This window comes from Phoenix dactylifera, chromosome 9 (assembly GCF_009389715.1).
Source record: "Phoenix dactylifera cultivar Barhee BC4 chromosome 9, palm_55x_up_171113_PBpolish2nd_filt_p, whole genome shotgun sequence".
Classification (NCBI taxonomy): Eukaryota; Viridiplantae; Streptophyta; class Magnoliopsida; order Arecales; family Arecaceae; genus Phoenix; species Phoenix dactylifera.
Window position 1 is genome coordinate 14,611,134 of NC_052400.1, and position 19,970 is coordinate 14,631,103.

General features: G+C 39.5%; 2 protein-coding genes across 2 annotated transcripts; both read right to left on the reverse strand.

The window, feature by feature from the left end:
- Positions 1 to 2,511: 2,511 nt before the first annotated feature.
- LOC103718999 (heavy metal-associated isoprenylated plant protein 37-like) lies at positions 2,512 to 4,998 on the reverse strand. Its single transcript, XM_008808041.4, has 3 exons — positions 4,627 to 4,998; positions 4,446 to 4,521; positions 2,512 to 3,745 (listed from the first exon to the last, which is right to left on the reverse strand). The coding sequence occupies exons 1-3, from the start codon at positions 4,663 to 4,665 to the stop codon at positions 2,706 to 2,708; spliced, it is 1,155 nt and encodes a 384-aa protein (XP_008806263.2). The 5' UTR covers positions 4,666 to 4,998; the 3' UTR covers positions 2,512 to 2,705.
- A 4,423-nt stretch (positions 4,999 to 9,421) lies between these two features.
- LOC103719000 (polyadenylate-binding protein-interacting protein 6) lies at positions 9,422 to 17,747 on the reverse strand. Its single transcript, XM_008808042.4, has 4 exons — positions 17,501 to 17,747; positions 12,271 to 12,733; positions 11,488 to 11,657; positions 9,422 to 9,826 (listed from the first exon to the last, which is right to left on the reverse strand). The coding sequence occupies exons 2-3, from the start codon at positions 12,712 to 12,714 to the stop codon at positions 11,550 to 11,552; spliced, it is 552 nt and encodes a 183-aa protein (XP_008806264.2). The 5' UTR covers positions 12,715 to 12,733; positions 17,501 to 17,747; the 3' UTR covers positions 9,422 to 9,826; positions 11,488 to 11,549.
- Between the last annotated feature and the right edge of the window lie 2,223 nt (positions 17,748 to 19,970).

Here is a 19,970-nt window from a genome sequence, read left to right on the forward strand (position 1 = left end):
GAAAGTAAGATACATATTGTTAATCCCTCGTGAATATACGTATGAGTCATCCTTTAAGAAAATAAAAGATATAAATGAATTGCTCGGCACTTGAATCATTTTGCATATTCTAGTTTTTGCCCTCTGTTCAAGTCCGTATCCTCTGACCCCATATGAGTTTGGGAATTCAAATGATGCCGTCTTCTTGATAGTTAACTCTCCTGAAGGATTTACATTTTGGAGACCACATGGAAGTACCCATTAGTAGCGCTGTACGAAGATGATGCAGATTTTGGAAAAGTTATTTTGTTCAAGTTTCTGACATTGAGGTGGACGATTCTTCAAGAGGTCTGAAATGTTCTAAACTTCCGATGGGGATACAGTGTGATGGACACGTTATTTATTCATTTATCATTTATTTCTGCAGTTCTTTAGCTCGATACCATTCAACAAGAATGGTCAAGATATTGTTGACCACTGACAGGAACTATCTTTTTAACCACTGTTAACCACTGTGGTCTCTATGATTAGCAACCAAAAGTAAGAACCCGCAAGATTAGCGGTAGGTTTGATTTGGATAGATATGGAATCAGGAGTAAAATATTAGATTTTAATGTCGAGCACGAGGTGAGGTAGCATAAATTATCTATCACTGTTTTCAGGCTGAGGGAAGCAAGAAAGAAGCTTCCTGCAATTCATGCAAGGAGGTGTGCCCTCCCTAAAGTGGTCCTAGGTAAATAGGCAAGTAGTTTCCTTAAAAGTTGCATTATATTTTATGGGCACTCTTTAGTACTGTATGATTCTCTAGCATAGGATTCTTATCTGAAATGCTTGGGCTGTGTGTTATGGCAAATAAAGATTGCGTTTTGATGTCCCTTGTACAATTAATAAAAAAGCACCATTAGAATGACCCAATTAGGTTTCTACTATATAAAGGTGTCCTGATCATAGGTTGGCCACGATATCAAGTTGCATGGTATTTTTATACTATTAGCTACTGATTCCTCCATCATTTTAGCCAGGATTGAAGCCAGGCATAAATAGTTGGCCAAGATCTGATCATTGTACTTCTGGTTGATGCTGTCAGGTTGATCTAATTTGGTCCAAGCATTATTCATGCTTGAACCTGTTCGTTTAATTGTGTTGGACTAAGTCTAATATTATTCATCTGATCTGTTGTGAGTTGGCCACAACTGAGAGAATGACAAATGCAAGTCGATCAAAGTTCAAGGTGTCATCGGGATCAAAGCATTGGAGAGATTTAGTAATCATAGTTATGTTTCAGAAACTGCTTCTGAGGTTGGTCTAGTTTGGTTCCAAAGGATGTAGTTTGTTTTCGTTCATTGTCTCTTGAATAAGTGAGGTCTGGTCTTTTCAGATTGGGTTCAGTAAATCGTTCAGTTCCAACCCAAAGCAACATGCGAGCCCAAACCTGACCAACCGTTCCAAGTTTTGGTCTGTTCCACCAGCTGCAGTTTGGCTGGTGATCTACCATTCTGTAGGTCTGAAGTGGTACGAAGCAACGGTGCTCCATACCTGGAAGTCAAAAAGGCAATAGCTCTGCTGCTTCCAGCGGCCAGTCCCGGTACCTCAATTCCCTTCACAGATCATCAGCCTTTATGTCATCATATCCCTTTAGCAAAAGCAGGTCTCAACATTCTCCAATGATACTAAAGCTGTCTATCAAAGTCTAGAGAAGGTGTGTATGGTGTGCAGTGCTTTGGCTTTGCTTGTTACAAGATGTTCCCAGCTTTTGGTCTCCAGGTCCCTCTGTTCTGGTCTCCATGTGCCCTACCAGCCAAAGCAAGAGAGGACTGGTAAGTGGATATCACTTGGATGCTGGGAACTACTCTCTGCACCCATGGGTAACTTCAAGAGAAGGGCTGCTGACTACCTCGCTATCTGTGAATGTAAGTTGACTGCAGGGAAGAAAGAAATATATCTTTGGATCATAAAATTAAATTTAATCTAATCGACATCTTGGTCTTATCATGCCTGATTGCCTTTCATCCAATGGAATTAATTCTTTTCCACCCACTTGTGGACTGTGGATCTGAACCGTGCTTCTGAGTTGAATGTTATTATATTGCAAGAGCCTTTTTTTTTCAAAAAAAAAAATCACATTAGATGTTGTCGTATTCATAGTTCATTACCCTTGCATCCTTATTTAAGCTAGTTGATTTATTAACTCCCATTAATCTTCTTGTGCCACTTTATCCATGACAGTCTTGGGGAGAGTGAATCTTTGAGAAGGAGAGGTAATATATCAGTACTCTGCTCAGTTGGCAAATATTTTCTCTCATGGGATGCTGCCAGCTACTTTACCATTAAATTGAAATGTGGGACAAATCTGGCAGAGCCCAATGTTGACTAACTATAGCGACTCATCCATTCAGCGTTTCTTTTTCTATTCAGTTGTTTAATGTCACTCATGGGCATATGGACATTATAATTAGAACCCAAAAGCCCATAAGCACAGACACCGAAACCTTTAACACAAAACCAGTCAGTGGTAACTGGTAACAGAGACAGTGGAAAGCACAAAATAGTAAATTACATTAATATATATGTTCCATAGCTGCTTGAAGTAAATATCCAGAAAGCCATCAGTTTTAAGCACCAAACTAATGCACTAACCATAGGAAGAATCCATAAGGCCATTGCCACAACGAAGAACTAAAAAGAAAAAAAAAAGGAAAGAAAAAACTTCAAGCAATGAACCGCTTCTACATCACAATACAACCCTTGGTGTTCTCGTCGCTGAAAAGATGGACACCATAGTCATCATTTTCTGACTGGTTATTGGGATGGTACGGGTTTGGATACAAGTGGTGGTAGTAACCAGTGTAAGGAGGTATCTGAGGGGACCTATGGTACATCATCTGAGGCTGCATGTATGTGCTGGGATGCATCATCATGTTATTGTTGTGCCCTCTCAGGTTGTTCATGATGGATGATGGATGGGCCTGATACCCTTGCATGTTCACCATCATGGGGGATTGATGATGCCCGCCATTTCCCTCACCATTTGATGGGAACCTTGTGTAACCAGGGAATCCATTTCCCTGAAAGCCGCCACCTTTGTTCGCACCAAGCCCATGGAGGCCCATCATCATGCCATTGATGTCATTCACCCGTCTTCCCTCGCCTGCATGAGGATTACCACCACCCAAGTGGACACCATTGACGATTTTGCTATGACCCGGAACATCGATACCCTTTTGCTGCGATCCATTTGGGTTCTTCATCTGATTCTGGTTGGGATTTCCTCCACCCTTGTTTCCAGCTCCACTGTTACCATTCCCCATAGGATTACCATGGCCAGTTTTCTTTGCATTGGCTGCTGCATTGCTCGCCTGTCTCAGAAAATTGATTTGGTTCATATTGAGGAAAGGCAGCTCGTCTAGGCCATCATCTTCGTCGTCGTCATCATCATCATCATAATAATCCTCCTCATCAGAGCTCAACGAGGAAAGCTTATTGTGCTGATTCTTGAAGGCTTGGAGGCCTTGGATGAGGCCTTGCTTGCCTTCGTCTTTGTTGTTCTTTTGGCCATCCTTCATCGGATGGGCAGCAGCAGCAGCAGCAGCAGCTTGCTTCTGTTGCTTCTGTTGGTTGGTCTTGGGGTTTTGGCTGCTGGTTTTCTGAGACCAGATCTCTGCACGCTTGCCAGATCTGGCCAGCTTCTTGATCAGAGTTCCAGAGTCCACATTTCCTGTGACAGTGACCCTCTGGTGCTCCACATCTATGCTTACCGAGCAGACTCCTGAATCAGATGCAAATAAAGAAACATTAGATAATAAAATACGGATATATAAGACTGGCGTGGTTACAGTTCCATTTTTGTGTCCCTTGGACTACTTGGCTGCAGCAGGTGTCGTCATATTTCGGGTGCTCAAAGAGTTCAGAAGGAAATGAGCCAGGTTTGGATAGAAAGGTAAAGGTATAACTTTTTCTTCCATTTCCACGCACCACTTCAATCAGTTCGCAGGAAAAAAAAAAAGAAAAAAGAAGAAGAAAGATGGGGAAAGGCTAAACAGATGGAAGAACAAAGGGGAAGTTCTACAACGAAATACATTTATGCTGATCTACATGATATGCCCATAGACACTCTTCTTGGTAGAGCAGAGATACTCCAATAGCCTCCAATACGGAATATTTGGGTGAGCTCTTATGGGTTTCGGATCAACTCTCAGTTTTGCTTAGAAGCTAGCGAAGTTCCATGTGCCTCCATTTTACCAGCAGTTAAAAAGTGTCACCCAGAAAACTGTTTTAACTTAAGAAATAACAAGAAAATCTTACATTTGTTTCAACTTTTTCTTATATTGCAAACAACCTGACAAAATTTTATGTAAAAAAGAGGGGTCTCCTGTCTGGAAAACCATATTCAAATAAGTAAAAAGAAACAAGCAAATCAGAAGAAACTTGGGGGGGAACCAAGAAAATGAAACAGGGTGATCGAGTACCCTCAATTTTTCGGAGGAGCTTCTTAACTTTCTCCTTGCATCCATCGCAGTGCATGTTCACTTTGAGTATGTATGTCTGCAAGAAACAAAATATTTCTTTCAAATACTCTTCTTAGAAGACACCCAAGGAGGGAGAGACAGAGAGCGAGAGCGAGAGGAGCGGAAGAGGAGCAAGAGTTACCTGGATTTTGAGGACCTTGAAGTCTCCACCTTTAACCATTTCAGTTGCTGTTTGAGATCAAACTACAAGAAAACCCAGTCTTCTCTCTGCGGAGTGTGAGTGAGAGAGTGAGTGAGTGAGAGAGAGAGAGAGAGAGAGCTACTCGCAGCTAAAGATGTGGGGAAAATGATTGCATGAAGGCTTATCTCCGGCACTAGAAAATACCTCCCCACTCCCACCCACCTCCCTCTATTTATCACACTTAACCCCGCATGGGCGAATGGCTATTCAGTCCTAGCATAGTAAATTTGATACACACACCCACACTCCTTTTATTTGATTAAAAATATGCTCCTGTTTCAAGTTTCTCCAGAAGACTGCCTAAACAGAGAGAACGAGAGAGAGAGAGTGGCGTACAGCAAGGGAAGGCTACTTTTTCTAGTAAAAATATATAGCAGACCTCTCAATCTTAGCTTGCAAAAAGCCATCCAACGGCCAAAGCAGGACCATAGATGTGGGAAAAGACACAGAGAGAGATGGAGGAGGAGACATGATGTTGACGTTTAATGCTAAAAAAAAAATTGGTAAAGGGGCAAACCAACAGCGACTTGACAGGATCGCGTCAACCAGGAACTCCTCTTCGCTTTAGCACAGGGGGACTTCAGTAAAGTGCTCTTCCCCTACGACCGTTATTAGCTAACATTACAGTGCCTTTTTTTTTTCCCCCTCTCCTTTGATATCCGTCTCATCAAAATTGTTTGACATTAAATAATAACAATCCAACGAACATTATTTACTGTTATAATGGAATATGACAATAAATAACTAAAAAATAGCACCGTTACATATTCCAATCACAATATATTGAATAAAAAATTATTTATTCTGCTATTATAATGGTTTAAATTTAAAAATATTATTTTATTTATATAGTTGGGCAATGTAAAAATTAAAAGTAAACTGGTGCTGTTATATAATTTATTATCATTATTATTATGTATAAAACATAACAGATTCCGTCCATAACCATTAGAGCAGTCGATTATTTTAACCTTGCTCTGCCATAATATTGTGTAGCAATAATGTTCGTAGAATTATTATAAAATACACTTCTTAAGAAACACTAATCTAGTTTGTGGCACAGCCTTTATGGCGTAATTTTCTGGTCTATCATATGCACCAACGGCCAAGCATTAGATAATACCATCATGGTTAAATAACAGGTAGATTTTGGATCATTAATTCTTTTCAGCCATCATTTGGATTAAATGTTGAGAGATAGATCTCCAAGCTATTTTACAGGTCATAATGGTAAAAAAAACAGCTCATAACAGCATTATTGGGGACTTTTATCCTAGAGGAGGCAGAGTAATCACCTAATTATTTTTCTCGTGTCAATCATTGCCTCCAGCAGGCTGGACCCTTTGGGGAATTCACAGGTACATGATGACAACAGTTACCAAGCTTTCTTGCGCATAAGTAAATTGCTATTTCTTTTATTGACAGCAGCCATGATTTTAGTAAGAATTTTATGTCCCCAATGTTGAGGTACTAAAAGAAGTGGTTTAAGATATTTTATTAAGGTTATGGAGTACTTATTATACAAAGAATATAATCTTATTTGGGATTTGCTTAGCATTACTTTAATCTAGATTGTGCAAGAATCTTCTATTTCTGAGATGGATGACATGGTAGTGATCCGATCCGAGCATCCACCGCATAGGATCCATGCTTCACGGCGATAACTCCTTCAAATTGAAAAGCATGGCGAGAGAAGGTTATACAGATACCTTCCAAAATTAAATAGTACTCTTGTGCGTTCATAACATTTGTATAATATCTGCCATACAGGTAGCTTCACATGCTTCTAATGTAATGTAAAGCATCCAAAGTTATCATAACAGATTCTACGACATCGCAGCACCTGTCACTTAAACAAGATCCTTGTAGTTAAAGAGCATCTCTCTCAATGATGGTTCCCATACTTCTTTTCTTCTTCTCTTTTTTTAACAAATAGGACATTTCATTGGATCATGTTTTAACAGAGCTCCAGGGGGTGGGAGGGAGGAATTTCAACAGCAAAATTAGGACCAACCAGACTGCTTGCTCACATGTTTGCTTAATTTACCTTTATATCTGAAATAGCAACAAAAATAGTAGGATCTTTTTTATATTATATTAGATCGAGGAAAAATATTTACATGCAACCATGCCTATAAATGTGACACAGGTATGATGTACTTACTATCTGAAAGCTAATGCTGATCATCAGAAAGCAAACATCTCAAATACTCATGTTACAATTACAATGATCTGAAATTATTTAATGTGCCAGCTTTTCATTAGCGGGGTTGTCCTCCTTCCTTCCAGGAACAAATGGTAGTACCTCATGTCTTTGCCTTCATTATACAACTGTGCTCCCTTTAGGCAGAGTGTAGCTCTGGTAGTGGAAAAGGAAGAGCTGTAAGTGGTCGCAATGCCAAGCCAGGTAGAGCTGCTTCTGTTGTAGCTCGGTGCAGGCCGGTCGGGTCCCTATGCGTGCTCAAAGGCCAACTCTTTTTTACATGCCATCAGAGAGCTCGGCCACCGAAGACCAAGCATCCGAGCACTAATGGTGGAGCCCGAGAGATCCTGCATGTCGTTGCATGGACCTTTGCCTCACGGTGGACTCCAAAGGAGGCGCAGAGCTAACGCTCGAGCAACAAAGAGGCAGCTATGGGTTTCCTGCATTCCATGAGGTATTTAGGTATGGATGGTATTGGACGATAAGATGAAGGATGTTGTGTACAATGGCTTTGGTTTCTTCATCTCTTCCTGCCTTCCTCCCTAGAGACGGAATGGTTCAGATGCAAACCCCCTCCTTATATGGCTTTTTTCATATATGGTCTATTCTAATTCAGCTTCTATTTTAATTCTGTTACTCATCTTTCTTGACTGTTCCATTCCTTTGTCATTTAATTCCATAACGTTTCTCCATTGTTCTGTCCCTGCGTGATTCAACTTTGTAACATCCCGAGTCATCCAATTTTATAATGTATAATTCTTGAGTTGGCTAATGCTGTCATAAATAAAATGAGAATACTGTAATAACATATGTTCCTCGACAGTTCTGATCCTATTATGTTTCTCGAGTGTTCTAATCCAATGTTCCATTTAATTTTATCACTCATATTTCTCCATTGTTATATTCCAGAGATGTACTTAATTCTGTAACTTACATGTCTTGATTGCTTGATTTAAGAGATCAATCAACTTTATAACATATATTTTTAGAGTGTTTTGATTTTGTACCGTATTATAAATGAAGTGAAATTACTGTAATTTAATGTAAAATATGTTTCTTTAGAGATCTAATCCAAGGTCCAACTCAAGAACTTCTTCGACTCTAGGACAGCGTCAGACGATAATTGAGAGCGCCCAGCCCACACATCAACGGCAGAGCTGTTGCGAGAGAAATAGAGACAAAATTAGTTAAATACTATCCTCATATCTCTGCTATTTTTTTACCCTTATTATCCTAACATGCTGCCTCTTTGCATTTGTAGGCAAGGAATCCCTGCATCCACTCCATCGGTGCTGGCCACCATCATCTCTTTCCAGCATGGTAACATTCCCAGGCAACTCTAACAACCCAGGCTTCATGTTTTGCTAGAAACTGAAGACCAAAACAGCCAGAAAAAGATTGGGCTTTGGGATGGGTGATGGGGAGCACCAGAATGGGAGAGGAAGAGGCAAAGATGCACCCGGAGCAGAGAAGGGTAGATGGGTTGATTTGAGGGTATCTCAGGAGTTTTTGTTTAATTCCTTTCTTAAACGATCGGGAATGCGGATTCTCCTCTACTCCAGGCGTGGAGAAGCATAGGAAAGAGCCAAGCGGGGCTACCTAGCTTTTTCTTAGATTAAAGCATTGCACGAGCTATATATTAATTGCTCTAAATATACCACATAAAGGCCCGTTCGGCATCATCGTTGTTTTAAATATTGATGCCAATAAAATTATTAAATGTCCAGCAGTCCAATGGATTTTGGTTGCTCGGCAAGTGGAGGAGTTCCTCAATGCAACCATAGAGATTCCCCAGCCCTCTCAGTCCACCAGACGACCCCTCTCGACTCCGATAGGCTCTTCTTTGACTCTGAGCGCGACAGTGAAAGCCCTGGAAGATGGCAAGCTAATGGACCGGACATGACAGGCCCATCTTTGCTTTCTATTGCAGGAATACCTTTCGAATGTGATGGGTCGATCATGTTGCCTCTTCCACTTATAAACCAACGACCGATAGGGTGGTGAGATAAGGAGACAACAAGAATCTTGGCCACCAAATCTAGTGTCCCCATGTGGATCATGGCTTGCAATCATTTTCTTGTAGCGATTTCGTCGAACAGGCTGTGTTCATTTCCCTTTCGGAAATGCTAAAGACGGTCTGAGTGCCTTGCACGTCTTCATCGCTCATAGCTGTTTGGGTACATCTCACGAGCATCGCATATTTAGCAATGCATCCGACCAAAGCCATAAAATGGTCCGACGGGGGAGACAGGAGGAGCCACGAGAATCCAATCACAGAGGTGCAGGACTGGAGCGGTGGGATGGAAGGATTTGCCGGCGGCATCGGAGTCAGTGGAGCGGGGTGGACGAGGGGAAGGGAGGAAACGTTGGTGCGGAAGTGGGGCATAAAATTTTTATGTGGAAGCAAATCCGCGTAGAAAACATGCGGAAACCATAAGGTCCGCATATATTTCCTGTGCGGAGGAAATCCGCATATAAGAAAATATACGAACGTCCGCGTAAACGGAAAGCAACGCATACATTTTCTATGCGGAACAAAGACTGCATGGAAGCTATACGCGGAAATGAGATGTTCGCATAAAAGTTCTCTGCGATAAGCAAATCCGCATAGAAATATTTATATAGGCCTCCGCATAAGTTGGACAATGCGGACAGGGAAATGGGAAATGAGAAGTTCCGCATAATGTTTCTATCGGGTAAATCCGCATAGAATGATGTATGCGGACGCCTGTAGTAAGGTCTACATTTTAAGAAGAAGCATTTACCCGGTTTCCACCTCCGCCACTTCATCCATGACCCCGCCGGATGTCTAAACTCCGGCAACCTGCCATCCTCAATGCCGGAAGCTCATAGATTTCCACCACTACAAAGTCTCGGTCTCCATCACCCTCTGCGAAGAGCCCATCTCCTTCTCCAAGAGAGACTGATAACACCCTCCTGTCAATCCAAATTCGCCTAAAAGACATCAGAACATTCCAGGAGTTTTCGATTGGATTGTCATCCATTATCATCATATCTAATGAGATAAACACTGTTCTGTTAAATGAATGAATAATGATCCATAATGATGATCTAAGTTAATTTACATCACCTTGTATCCTAAGGTGTCTATATCAAAATAAGTAAAAAATCTCGATAAGATTCACAATTGGAAGTATTAGTATGATATAAAATTATATCATGTTCCAAACTATAGGTGGAGACTGTCAACTTGCACAATAGGTTATTAGTTTCATGCTAGTTAAAATTATAAGAGAACGGAATAGAAGTAGCTGCATTTTTATATGTTTCCAATGAACAAGTAAAACTGAGACATGTAGCAAGTCCAATGGCATCTAGTTGTTAGCCTTGAGACCAACTGTTAATTGTACTTCTAGGTTTTAGAAAGCTTTTAAAAATCATGTTATGCTCAAGTTGCTAAACATTTGACAGCTAAACAATTGTGATTCAACTTGGGTCATTATCAAACCATTTAACTTTTGTTATCCATATCCATAATGTTATAATGCGAATATCATCAAGTTCAGCTATCCTAGGCTAATCCAAGACATATAAAGCAATTTAAATTAACAAGTAAAAGCAGGGAAGCAAAACTATTGTATGATTTTATGAGTATAGAGATTAAAGAGAAACTCAAACCAAATAAAGGAGTTAGCTTTTCAAATAGATCCTAGTCTCATTGATCCTGTCTTCTAATCCTTCTTCACCAGAATATCAAAATGGATTGATTTAAATAGAGATGACAATAAAACGAAGATATGATCTTATCTAATCTTTCTCATAGTAGCCAACCGCATCAAGATGATCCTCTTAGATCAATATATCTTGTGCTAATATTTGGCAATTCTATGGTTCTTAAAAGTGCAAGCCGGAGGGAACCATGACATAAAAGGAAGAAAGGAGGAACGAGAGTGGAAGGGTGAAAATACATATACTCCAACATTTCCCATTCTATCATATATATAGAGATACTATTCGAGATTAAAAATGGTTTATAACAAACCAACCATTTCTTTAGTCTATAAAATCATACATTAATGTTTTATTTTAATATGGGATTAATGTGTTAGTTACTTCACAAATGATTTAATTTGATATAATTCTAATGGGTTAAATAAGGGATTTAATTTCCATAAATAATAGACATTAAATTAGCGATTAAAATCAATATAATTTTAATAATAAGAGAGCAAATTTAAGTTAAAATATTTTGGACAAATCCATGATTTTAGGAGTACTAAATGAATGCATGCATGCATGCATACATGCATATATGAATATATACCTACATATGTAAGTACATACGTACTTAAACGTACGTATGTACATACATATATGCATGCATATATACACACACATGAAAACACAGCCAAGGAGAGAAGGTTGGAAAAAGGAGAGATTGATGACCATTGATGAAAAGTTGAACCTACTAGATCAATAAAGGCCGATAAGACAAAGGCAGAAAAGAACTGTACAACCATTAACAAATTCAGGAACAGACCACACGCTTGCAGCAAGCATATATGAGGTGAAAACCCTTATGTAAACAATAAAGTAAAAGAGATCTAATATCTTATGCTACTCCCAACAGAACTTACAGCATAACCTCTACAGAATGCACTATATATAGATGGTCAAACTTTTGACCCCTTTGGGCAGATCAAATTGAACTGCTTATCCCGCTTGCATTAGCTCTCCCGGAAGGATCATCCAAACTGTTGCTAGTCTCAGAAGTTTCAGCAGAGTTCTCCACCTCATCACCTTCATACTGCGCATGATCACATTTTGTGAGTTCATATTTTTTTTTAAAAAAAACCTGTCAAATTCATTGAATCCCAACTCCAAAGGGAATTTTTAGACACTTAGGGCATGTTTGGATGACTGGGCCGAAAATTCTATTGGTTTTGTGGATTGGTCCAGTACAACCAACAAGAATATAGGATTACATGTTAAGCTAGGCCTACATTCATAAGTACCCAGAAATAGCTTTGTACTGGGCCAGCCCGAATCTCGTTAAGAGAAAAAAAAAAAGACTTCTTAGGGCCTTTTTGGGTATCATACATGATTAGGCTGAAAATTTTATAGGATTTGTGAATTGGGCCAGCATAACCAACAAGATCATAGGCTACAGAAGTTTCCTACAGGATAACCAGTATAACAGGCTCAATTCCTATAGGATTTCCAGCCCAATACTATAGAAATATCCAAACAGGCCTCAACAAAATTAAATTATGACTTTCAGATTATGATCAAACAAGTTAAATAATAAAATGAATCGTCATACAATAGGACTTGAACAGGGTAGATAAATAGAACAGAAGATTAGAAGGTCGAGTATCATAAAAATGTTAGATCACCAGATGAAGTGCATAAGTGGGTACCTCAAGCTGCTCCAGCACATCGATTGTCTGATTCAGATCACCATGATTTGCATTCAACAATTCAGCAAGTGATTCTATAGAAATATTGGGAAACAAGGATGAGAGCAAATCCATTATCAGATTGGGATCATCCATCACACTTTGCTTCTTACTTAAAGGAATCACATCTTGGAAAGTGTCATCAGAATTCCACGGGTCACCAATCTTTCTGGATGACTCATTGGAAGCTTCAAGATTCCCTAAGTGCTGGACGTCATAATCCACAGAATCAGAGTCTGCTAGCTGGTAGTCTGCAGACTTCTCAATGACTTCCTTGTTTTCAGCATCACCCAATATCTCCTGGGTGGCCTTATTCCCTCTTTCAAAACTTACTCCAGCAATAACCTTTGAGAGAGGCACATAGGGAGTGGCATATGGATTCAAAAGAGACTTCCCTTGCATCATAATATTGGTAGGAGCAGATCTGTCAAAATCACAATAAAATAAATCTTCAGGGATAATTATAAAAAACAAACATACAAAATTTAAAAGAAGGAATAGGATGACACTGCCACTAAGTTGAGGAAAATTAAGGGAAGCAACAAACTGTCACCTACTTATTAAGCATATTTAATTTCTGATAGTTAACTCTAGAAAAATATAATGGCATAGGTTACTTCTGATATGAATAATACAGCTCGGAATTTAGATTTCGCTTCTGTTAATAAGAAACAGAATTCCCTCATAACACATTTGATAATCATTACTGACCGGTACCAACAAATTCTCTATAATTCCCTCATCAGTAATTTCAGCTTGATGACATCTTTGTACCAACAAATTCTCTATAATTAATACAGCATGTAATGTCTTACACTTTCGAAGACTTTAAAAAAGGAGTTGGTTCATTAATCATTTATGCTACTTAAGCACAGATGTTTGTGATTCAAAACTAGCAAATAAGTTGAAACTAAATGGTTATCTTACCCTCAACATGCAGCTATCTGCAAAAAGAAGTAAATAGAATCACCCGCATTGGATGTTATCGGAAATCAGCTGAACTTGCATAAAGAGAATAGAATCAAAAAGGTAGCATTCATGTGAACAAGAGAGGGAAAATCAAAGCAAGAGAGCTGTAGAGTCAGGACAGAACAATTATGATTTACGACCAGTGAGACTTGCATCCTAAATTAAGCTACCATCATTAGCAGTATGGCTAGTGTAAAGCCTTCGAGGGATGGTGTAAGAGGAAACCACCTGATGAAAAATCCCAAAAGAAGGAACCATAAAATCCCGATATTTTGTTCTAATGATGAGAATACTTAGATAACACCTTAAAGGTGTCAAAAGCCAGTTTTGAAAAGAATAGCAAAAAATAATTACTTGCAAGAGTAATGTCTAACTTTTTTTCTACAGAAACAACAAGGTGACAGAAAGTAAAGTTAGCCTTTATGTACCAAAATGCCTCATACCTAGCTGATCGCTACTTGCATAAAGGGTACAAATGATGCACTCACTTTGGAGGCTGAAATATACTAGAAATTAAACAATAAGTTTTGAATTGGAAACTAGGACAGTTCAGCAACCTTACTTTATTATTAAAAACTGAACCAAAAAATTGACTAGGCACAAGGAACCAATTTAACAAAAAAGAACGACAACAGTAACAAGCCTTCACCAGCATAGGACCTAAGATCATTTCTTACCAATACAAATAGAAAACAATCATGCTGCAATTCAAATTACGTTAAAAACATTTTTCAAAACAACAGCAAGGTGACTAGTATGCAGTGTTTTAAAATGCGGTGCATGAGGCCGCATATGCATACGCTGTCCCCTTATGCAGATAATATATGCAGTTGGGTCGTATATGGGTCAAAAAGACGGTTTGTTTAGCACTGTATGAATGCACATGGAATAGGATTAGCACTATGCCATTGCACATGTGCCTACTTATCATTGTATGTGGCCACTCTTATTTATAAATGCCCACACAAATAGAGTGGGTTCAAGTTGATGGTTGGGTTGGATGTGGGTTTTAGATGGACCAGATATATGTATATTAATAATTTCAATATGTTAATTATGATATAATCATTGCTATTAAGAATTAAATATTAAACAGTAAGCACTAATTGCTAGATGTTATTGCTATTAATATTACTATTATTTATTAAAAAATGTTTCTATTACTATCTATCTTATTTGATATATTTTATTTGTTTTTGTATATCTAAAATACTAGCTGCATATGCACCTGATATGCGGCCTGCATAATGCATATAAGCTATGCAATCCCTTGACCACTTGCATAGTGCATCCCCCTTTTAAAACATGCTATTCTGGTCTGACAAAAGATTATAGAAACTTGCATGGAAACCTAAAGTGCAATAATTATACCAAATCGAATCTCTAAGAAATGTATCTTTTAAATTTATTGCAAAATGAATCAAAAAACAGCTACATTAATTATATCTCAGTTCTACTTTCTGATACTCAAATCTATGAATGCAAGGTCATTTAAATTTTCACAAGATAGGAAGAGTTTTGTATTTTCTGAACTGCATAAGATCTGATATTAGTCTTGGAGGGACAAAACACTTCATGATTACAACATGACACAGGAAACATGTACTGGAACAATTCATCCTACAGAAAAGTATATATTCACAATGAGTTGATCAAGGATAACATCAGACTGACCCCAGGAATCAGATGCTAGAAATGGAAGCCGGAGTGAAGCACTGTTCAACTTCAAATTGCAAAATAATGAATCACAATAAATCTTCAGGACAATTTGGTAACCCGTTGCAGCTAGTCAAATTGGCAGGAAGCTTGATTGAGTTATATAGCATATGCCAATGACATGATGCTGTGCAATCTATGAAACAACATCTTAATTCTTGTACCAAATAAGCAAAGTATAGGAGCTAACAAATGGTTAATCCATAAACCTTGATATGTACGTTCTCAAAAGCTTTTGGATTTTGAATCAACCAAGTCATAGGATCCTGCAAATAATAGTATCCTTGAGCAATACGTAGGCCATATAACAAGTAGTTGGGCATCAACTGCAATGTTGATGGTTAATCCATGTACATGGAGCAGAGAGAGAGAGAATGATAAATGCTTTCATTTTAAAGAATGCTTCATATAAGAGGTTCAGATTAATTTGTAGAACAAGCAACAGTTGACCAAGATGATAGCAATTAAAAAATGAGAGAACACAATAATAACCTATTATGTAGGTTGAAAGCAGACAAACAAGCCAAGAAGTTCAGCCAAGTTAAGAAAAGAAAAGAAAAATTAATCACCACTGGTCCAGGATGGCTATGTAATAGTTGTTGTAACAAACAAGTGCCTCCATTACTGAACCTTAACTATACAAAACCTTCAAAAACAAGATTATGTTAGGTCTAGTTAACCCATAACATCGTTGGATTATCAGAACAGACAAATCCTTTAATCCAATCCATCCTAGCAATTTTACTAAATGTTTTTACGAAAAGGATCAGATATTCTGGAGTTCCTGATCATCCATCATTATGTCATTTTTTCAAGCAGAATTACAAATACTTTAAATGCATAATTATCATTATCATGCTGCTAAACACCCCAGCTACTTGACTATCTTAATGATGGCATCTGTCATTGAACATCATCATCCCTATTTACTTATCTGGTATCTTGTCCCCACCATCACCTTTTCAATGTGTGAAATAGAAGATAAAGGAACTAAACAAAGAATCGGTCATCCTACATTAGGAAAGTCAAGGTGTGTAATTAAGAGAAAAAAGACTCAAACAAAGAATTACTCCTGTGACCTGCAGTTATATTAAAATGAGTTTCACAGTAACTGCAATCCTCACAAGCACTAAATACTAATGAATTAGTGGGTCATCAGTGACCACCTCTCGGTGCTTTTCTTTGTATCAATAAATAATATATACTAAATGACATAATCCAATATTAGCTTCACTACTTATTTTCATATCAACATCACAACTGAAATTATTTCTGATGGCTAAAGGAGATATCAGCAAGGTTAAGCTGCTATGCAGATCGTACAATCTTCTTCAAGAATAGTCACAACATAAAAAATGGAAGTACAGGTCATGAATTTATTCAGATAAGAAGAAGGAAAGGAAATTGTTTGTACCATGCATTGCATGCATAAGAATCTTGAATTCAGTGGAACTAAGTTGAAGAAAATCTCAGATTTTAGTTGGAAGTTCATATCAATATATGTGGCCATACTAATCTTTATCAGATTATCAGTGAATTTGAATCACATACCAGATATAAGGATCGATAATGTAAGTCAACCACATGACATAATAAATAACAAATTAAAAAGGTACTTTAAACTAAATCAAAACATAAAACAAAACACCTGAAGCCCATTATCAACACAAAAGAATTTCTAAACATGGCTTCTCGTAAATTTAACTAACCAAGATCCAGAAACACTATGAGAATGTTAAAACTTCCTAATAGAATCCTACATAGTTGCTCAAGGAAGCCTTCCAGGCTCTGACGTACAACATCTTCATATCAGGATTACATATGAAATTCCTCTTGACATAGAATATAAAATGCATTACAAGTCCTAGTTCAAAATAAATAAAAATTGAATATAAGTCAATAATTTCAGATTGAACCAAAATAACATAAGAAATTCACAAATACAATAAAAGCACAGCAAAAAATCTCGCCCTAAGCAACCATTAAAACATTCGAGAACGAAAAAAAAAATCTTTTACGAAATTCTTTAACATATTTGCCCACCAACCTTTTCAAGAACAAGAAAAATCAAACCAAATGAATCCCCAAGAAAGAAATCTAAAAAAAAATTGTTACTTTTTCCGAGTAAGCTCATGAAAGCATAACGCACAACAAGAAGAAATTAAAGAAAACCAGAAGCCTGCACCGCCATCAATATCTTGTAGCTATTTTTTTTTCTAGAACTAAAGCCTAATTCTTTACCTCTCCACGAATTCCAAAACCTGACCGTTCCATCCGACACAAAGAAGAGATCAAATACATGTATTTTAACCCAAGATCGCAGCCAGATTAGAAAAAAATGCAATCAGAAAACAAAGATAGAAAGAAAAGAAAGATCCGATTCCAAGAAAGTTGGATTTAACCAAATAAATTTCTAAAAGAATCACCGATAGAAATCGTATAGAGAAGATCGCAAGAAATAAAGAAAGAGAAACGAAGACCGTAGAATGTTCCGATGGAGACTCACCTGGGAGAAATGATTCGGAGGGCGATAGAAACCCTAGCTCCAGTTCTCCTGGGTTCCTCGTCCTCGCCCAGGATCGACCGAGGAGTTAATGTCACGGAGCAGAATAAAGCAATGGAGCGGGGGCGAAAAGCTTTTTCCAAAAGTACAGTCGGAAAGGTCGTATTTATGGTGGGGGAAGGTTGGATGGGCCTGGGTGGAGGGAAAGTAATCCCACACGCTCCCTCAATCGTGTATATAACGTATGACCGTTAGCTGTACCGCTGTAATTCGGTAGCTGTTCCGTTATGGTGTTCTTCACGTAACGGATTTAATGCAAGTCTACATCAAAATAAATCATACTCTTCACTAAGTAATAGTGGGTTGCCTCCTACGCTGCAGATCATATGAAGAAAAAAAAAAAAAGAGGAAGGATTAGGAATTGCCCCTTCTTCTTTTTTCTGATTTTATTGGCTGTGCTCGTGCACAAAAAAAAATTTAAAAAATAATTATGCAAAATCACGTAATCCTAGTCTTCAAATTTAAATGCAGTAGATGTAAATCTTCCTCCGTTATCAAAAGAAAATGAGCTTAAAAAATTTGTTCTATTGCTGGGATTCTATCAAAAGATTAGATATCTAAAGATATAATATTTTTTTAATCAAAGTTCACTCAAAAAGCAAAAATTTTAATCCTTGTGCTGAATTTATAAACTTATTTTTCGCATTCTGCAACTGTTTATGATAATTCATTAGATACAACGATATGGCAATAGGTAGAACCAGAGAAAGCCAGAAAGGAAATCCGTCGCAAAGGAATTTAAATTCAGTTTGCCACAAACACATCCCTATGTTCCTATTTACCCATAGATTTCATTACAACCAATACGCCCCCACCCCCCCGCGGGGAAGCAGATCCTCTCCACTATTTCCTATTAATAATCATAATTAAAATGAAAGACAGACGGTTCCCAGCTAGGCGTTCAACGAGATTTTTGATAAATTCATGATTATAATAGAAGTCATCACTTACTGGTGAAATGAGAAAAAAACTTGGTGACAGTAGGAATAAAATAACAATATTATTTGATCATATCATCATTCAGAAAACAAATAACATTTGTATCTGTTGGGGGGAAAAATGGACTACCCCACAAATACAATTAAAGCACCCAAATCCGACAGCGAGCCGAGCTCATAGGCCGAGCCGAGCTCATAAGGCTGAGCCGAGCTCATAGGCCGAGCCGAGCACAGAAGGCCGAGCTCATCCAGGCTGCCGAGCTCAGAAGACTAAGGCCAGAAGGCCGAGCACAGAAGCTGTCGAGCTCATCCAGGCCGCCGAGCACAGAAGGCTGCCGAGCTCATCTAGGCTGCCGAGCTCAGAAGACTAAGGCCAGGCTGCCGAGCTCAGAAGACTAAGGCCAAAAGGCCGAGCACAGAAGCTGTCGAGCTCATCCAGGCCGCCGAGCACAGAAGGCTGCCAAGCTCATCTAGGCTGCCGAGCTCAGAAGACTAAGGCCAGAAGGCCGAGCACAGAAGCTGTCGAGCTCATCCAGGCTGCCGAGCTCAGAAGACTAAGGCCAGAAGGCTGAGCACAGAAGCTGCCGAGCTCATCCAGGCTGCCGAGCTCAGAAGGCTAAGACCCAGAAAGCCGAGCACAGAAGCTGCCGAGCTCATCTAGGCTGCCGAGCTCAGAAGACTAAGGCCAGAAGGCCGAGCACAGAAGCTGCCGAGCTCATCCAGGCCGAGCTCATCCAGACCGCCGAGCACAGAAGGTTGCCGAGCTCATCCAGGCCGCCGAGCTCAGAAGACTAAGGCCAGAAGGTCGAGCACAGAAGCTGTCGAGCTCATCCAGGCCGCCGAGCACAGAAGGCTGCCGAGCTCATCTAGACTGCCGAGCTCAGAAGACTAAGGCCAGAAGGCCGAGCACAGAAGCTGCCGAGCTCATCCAGGCTGCCGAGCTCAGAAGACTAAGGCTAGAAGGCTGAGCATAGAAGCTGCCGAGCTCATCCAGGCTGCCGAGCTCAGAAGGCTAAGGCCCAGAAGGCCGAGCACAGAAGCTGCCGAGCTCAGAAGACTAAGATCAGAAGGCCGAGCACAGAAGCTGCCGAGCTCATCCAGACCGCCGAGCACAGAAGGCTGCCGAGCTCATCCTGGCCGCCGAGCTCAGAAGACTAAGGCCAGAAGGCTGAGCACAGAAGCTGCCGAGCTCATCCAGGCCGAGCTCATCCAGGCTGCCGAGCTCAGAAGGCTAAGGCCCAGAAGGCCGAGCACAGAAGCTGCCGAGCTCATCCAAGCTGCCGAGCTCAGAAGGCTAAGGCCCAGAAGGCCGAGCACAGAAGCTGCCGAGCTCATCCAGACCGAGCTCATCCAGGCCGCCGAGCACAGAAGGCTGCCGAGCTCATCCAGAAGGCTGCCGAGCACAGAAGGCTAATTATAGAAGGCCGAGCTGACCTCAAAAGGCCGACCTCGTCCACATGCTGCGGCCATGCCCT

Bases quoted from the DNA above. Each gene is read 5' to 3' on its own strand.
- LOC103719000 (XM_008808042.4), bottom strand. From the start codon at position 12,714: ATGATGCAAGGGAAGTCTCTTTTGAATCCATATGCCACTCCCTATGTG. The intron at 11,658-12,270 runs GTACCCACTTAT...GATCATGCGCAG, and splicing joins ATGTGCTGGAGCAGCTTGAG to TATGAAGGTGATGAGGTGGA.
- LOC103718999 (XM_008808041.4), bottom strand. From the start codon at position 4,665: ATGGTTAAAGGTGGAGACTTCAAGGTCCTCAAAATCCAG. The intron at 4,522-4,626 runs GTAACTCTTGCT...TGTTTCTTGCAG, and splicing joins TCAAGGTCCTCAAAATCCAG to ACATACATACTCAAAGTGAA. The intron at 3,746-4,445 runs GTACTCGATCAC...CATCTGATTCAG, and splicing joins GCTCCTCCGAAAAATTGAGG to GAGTCTGCTCGGTAAGCATA.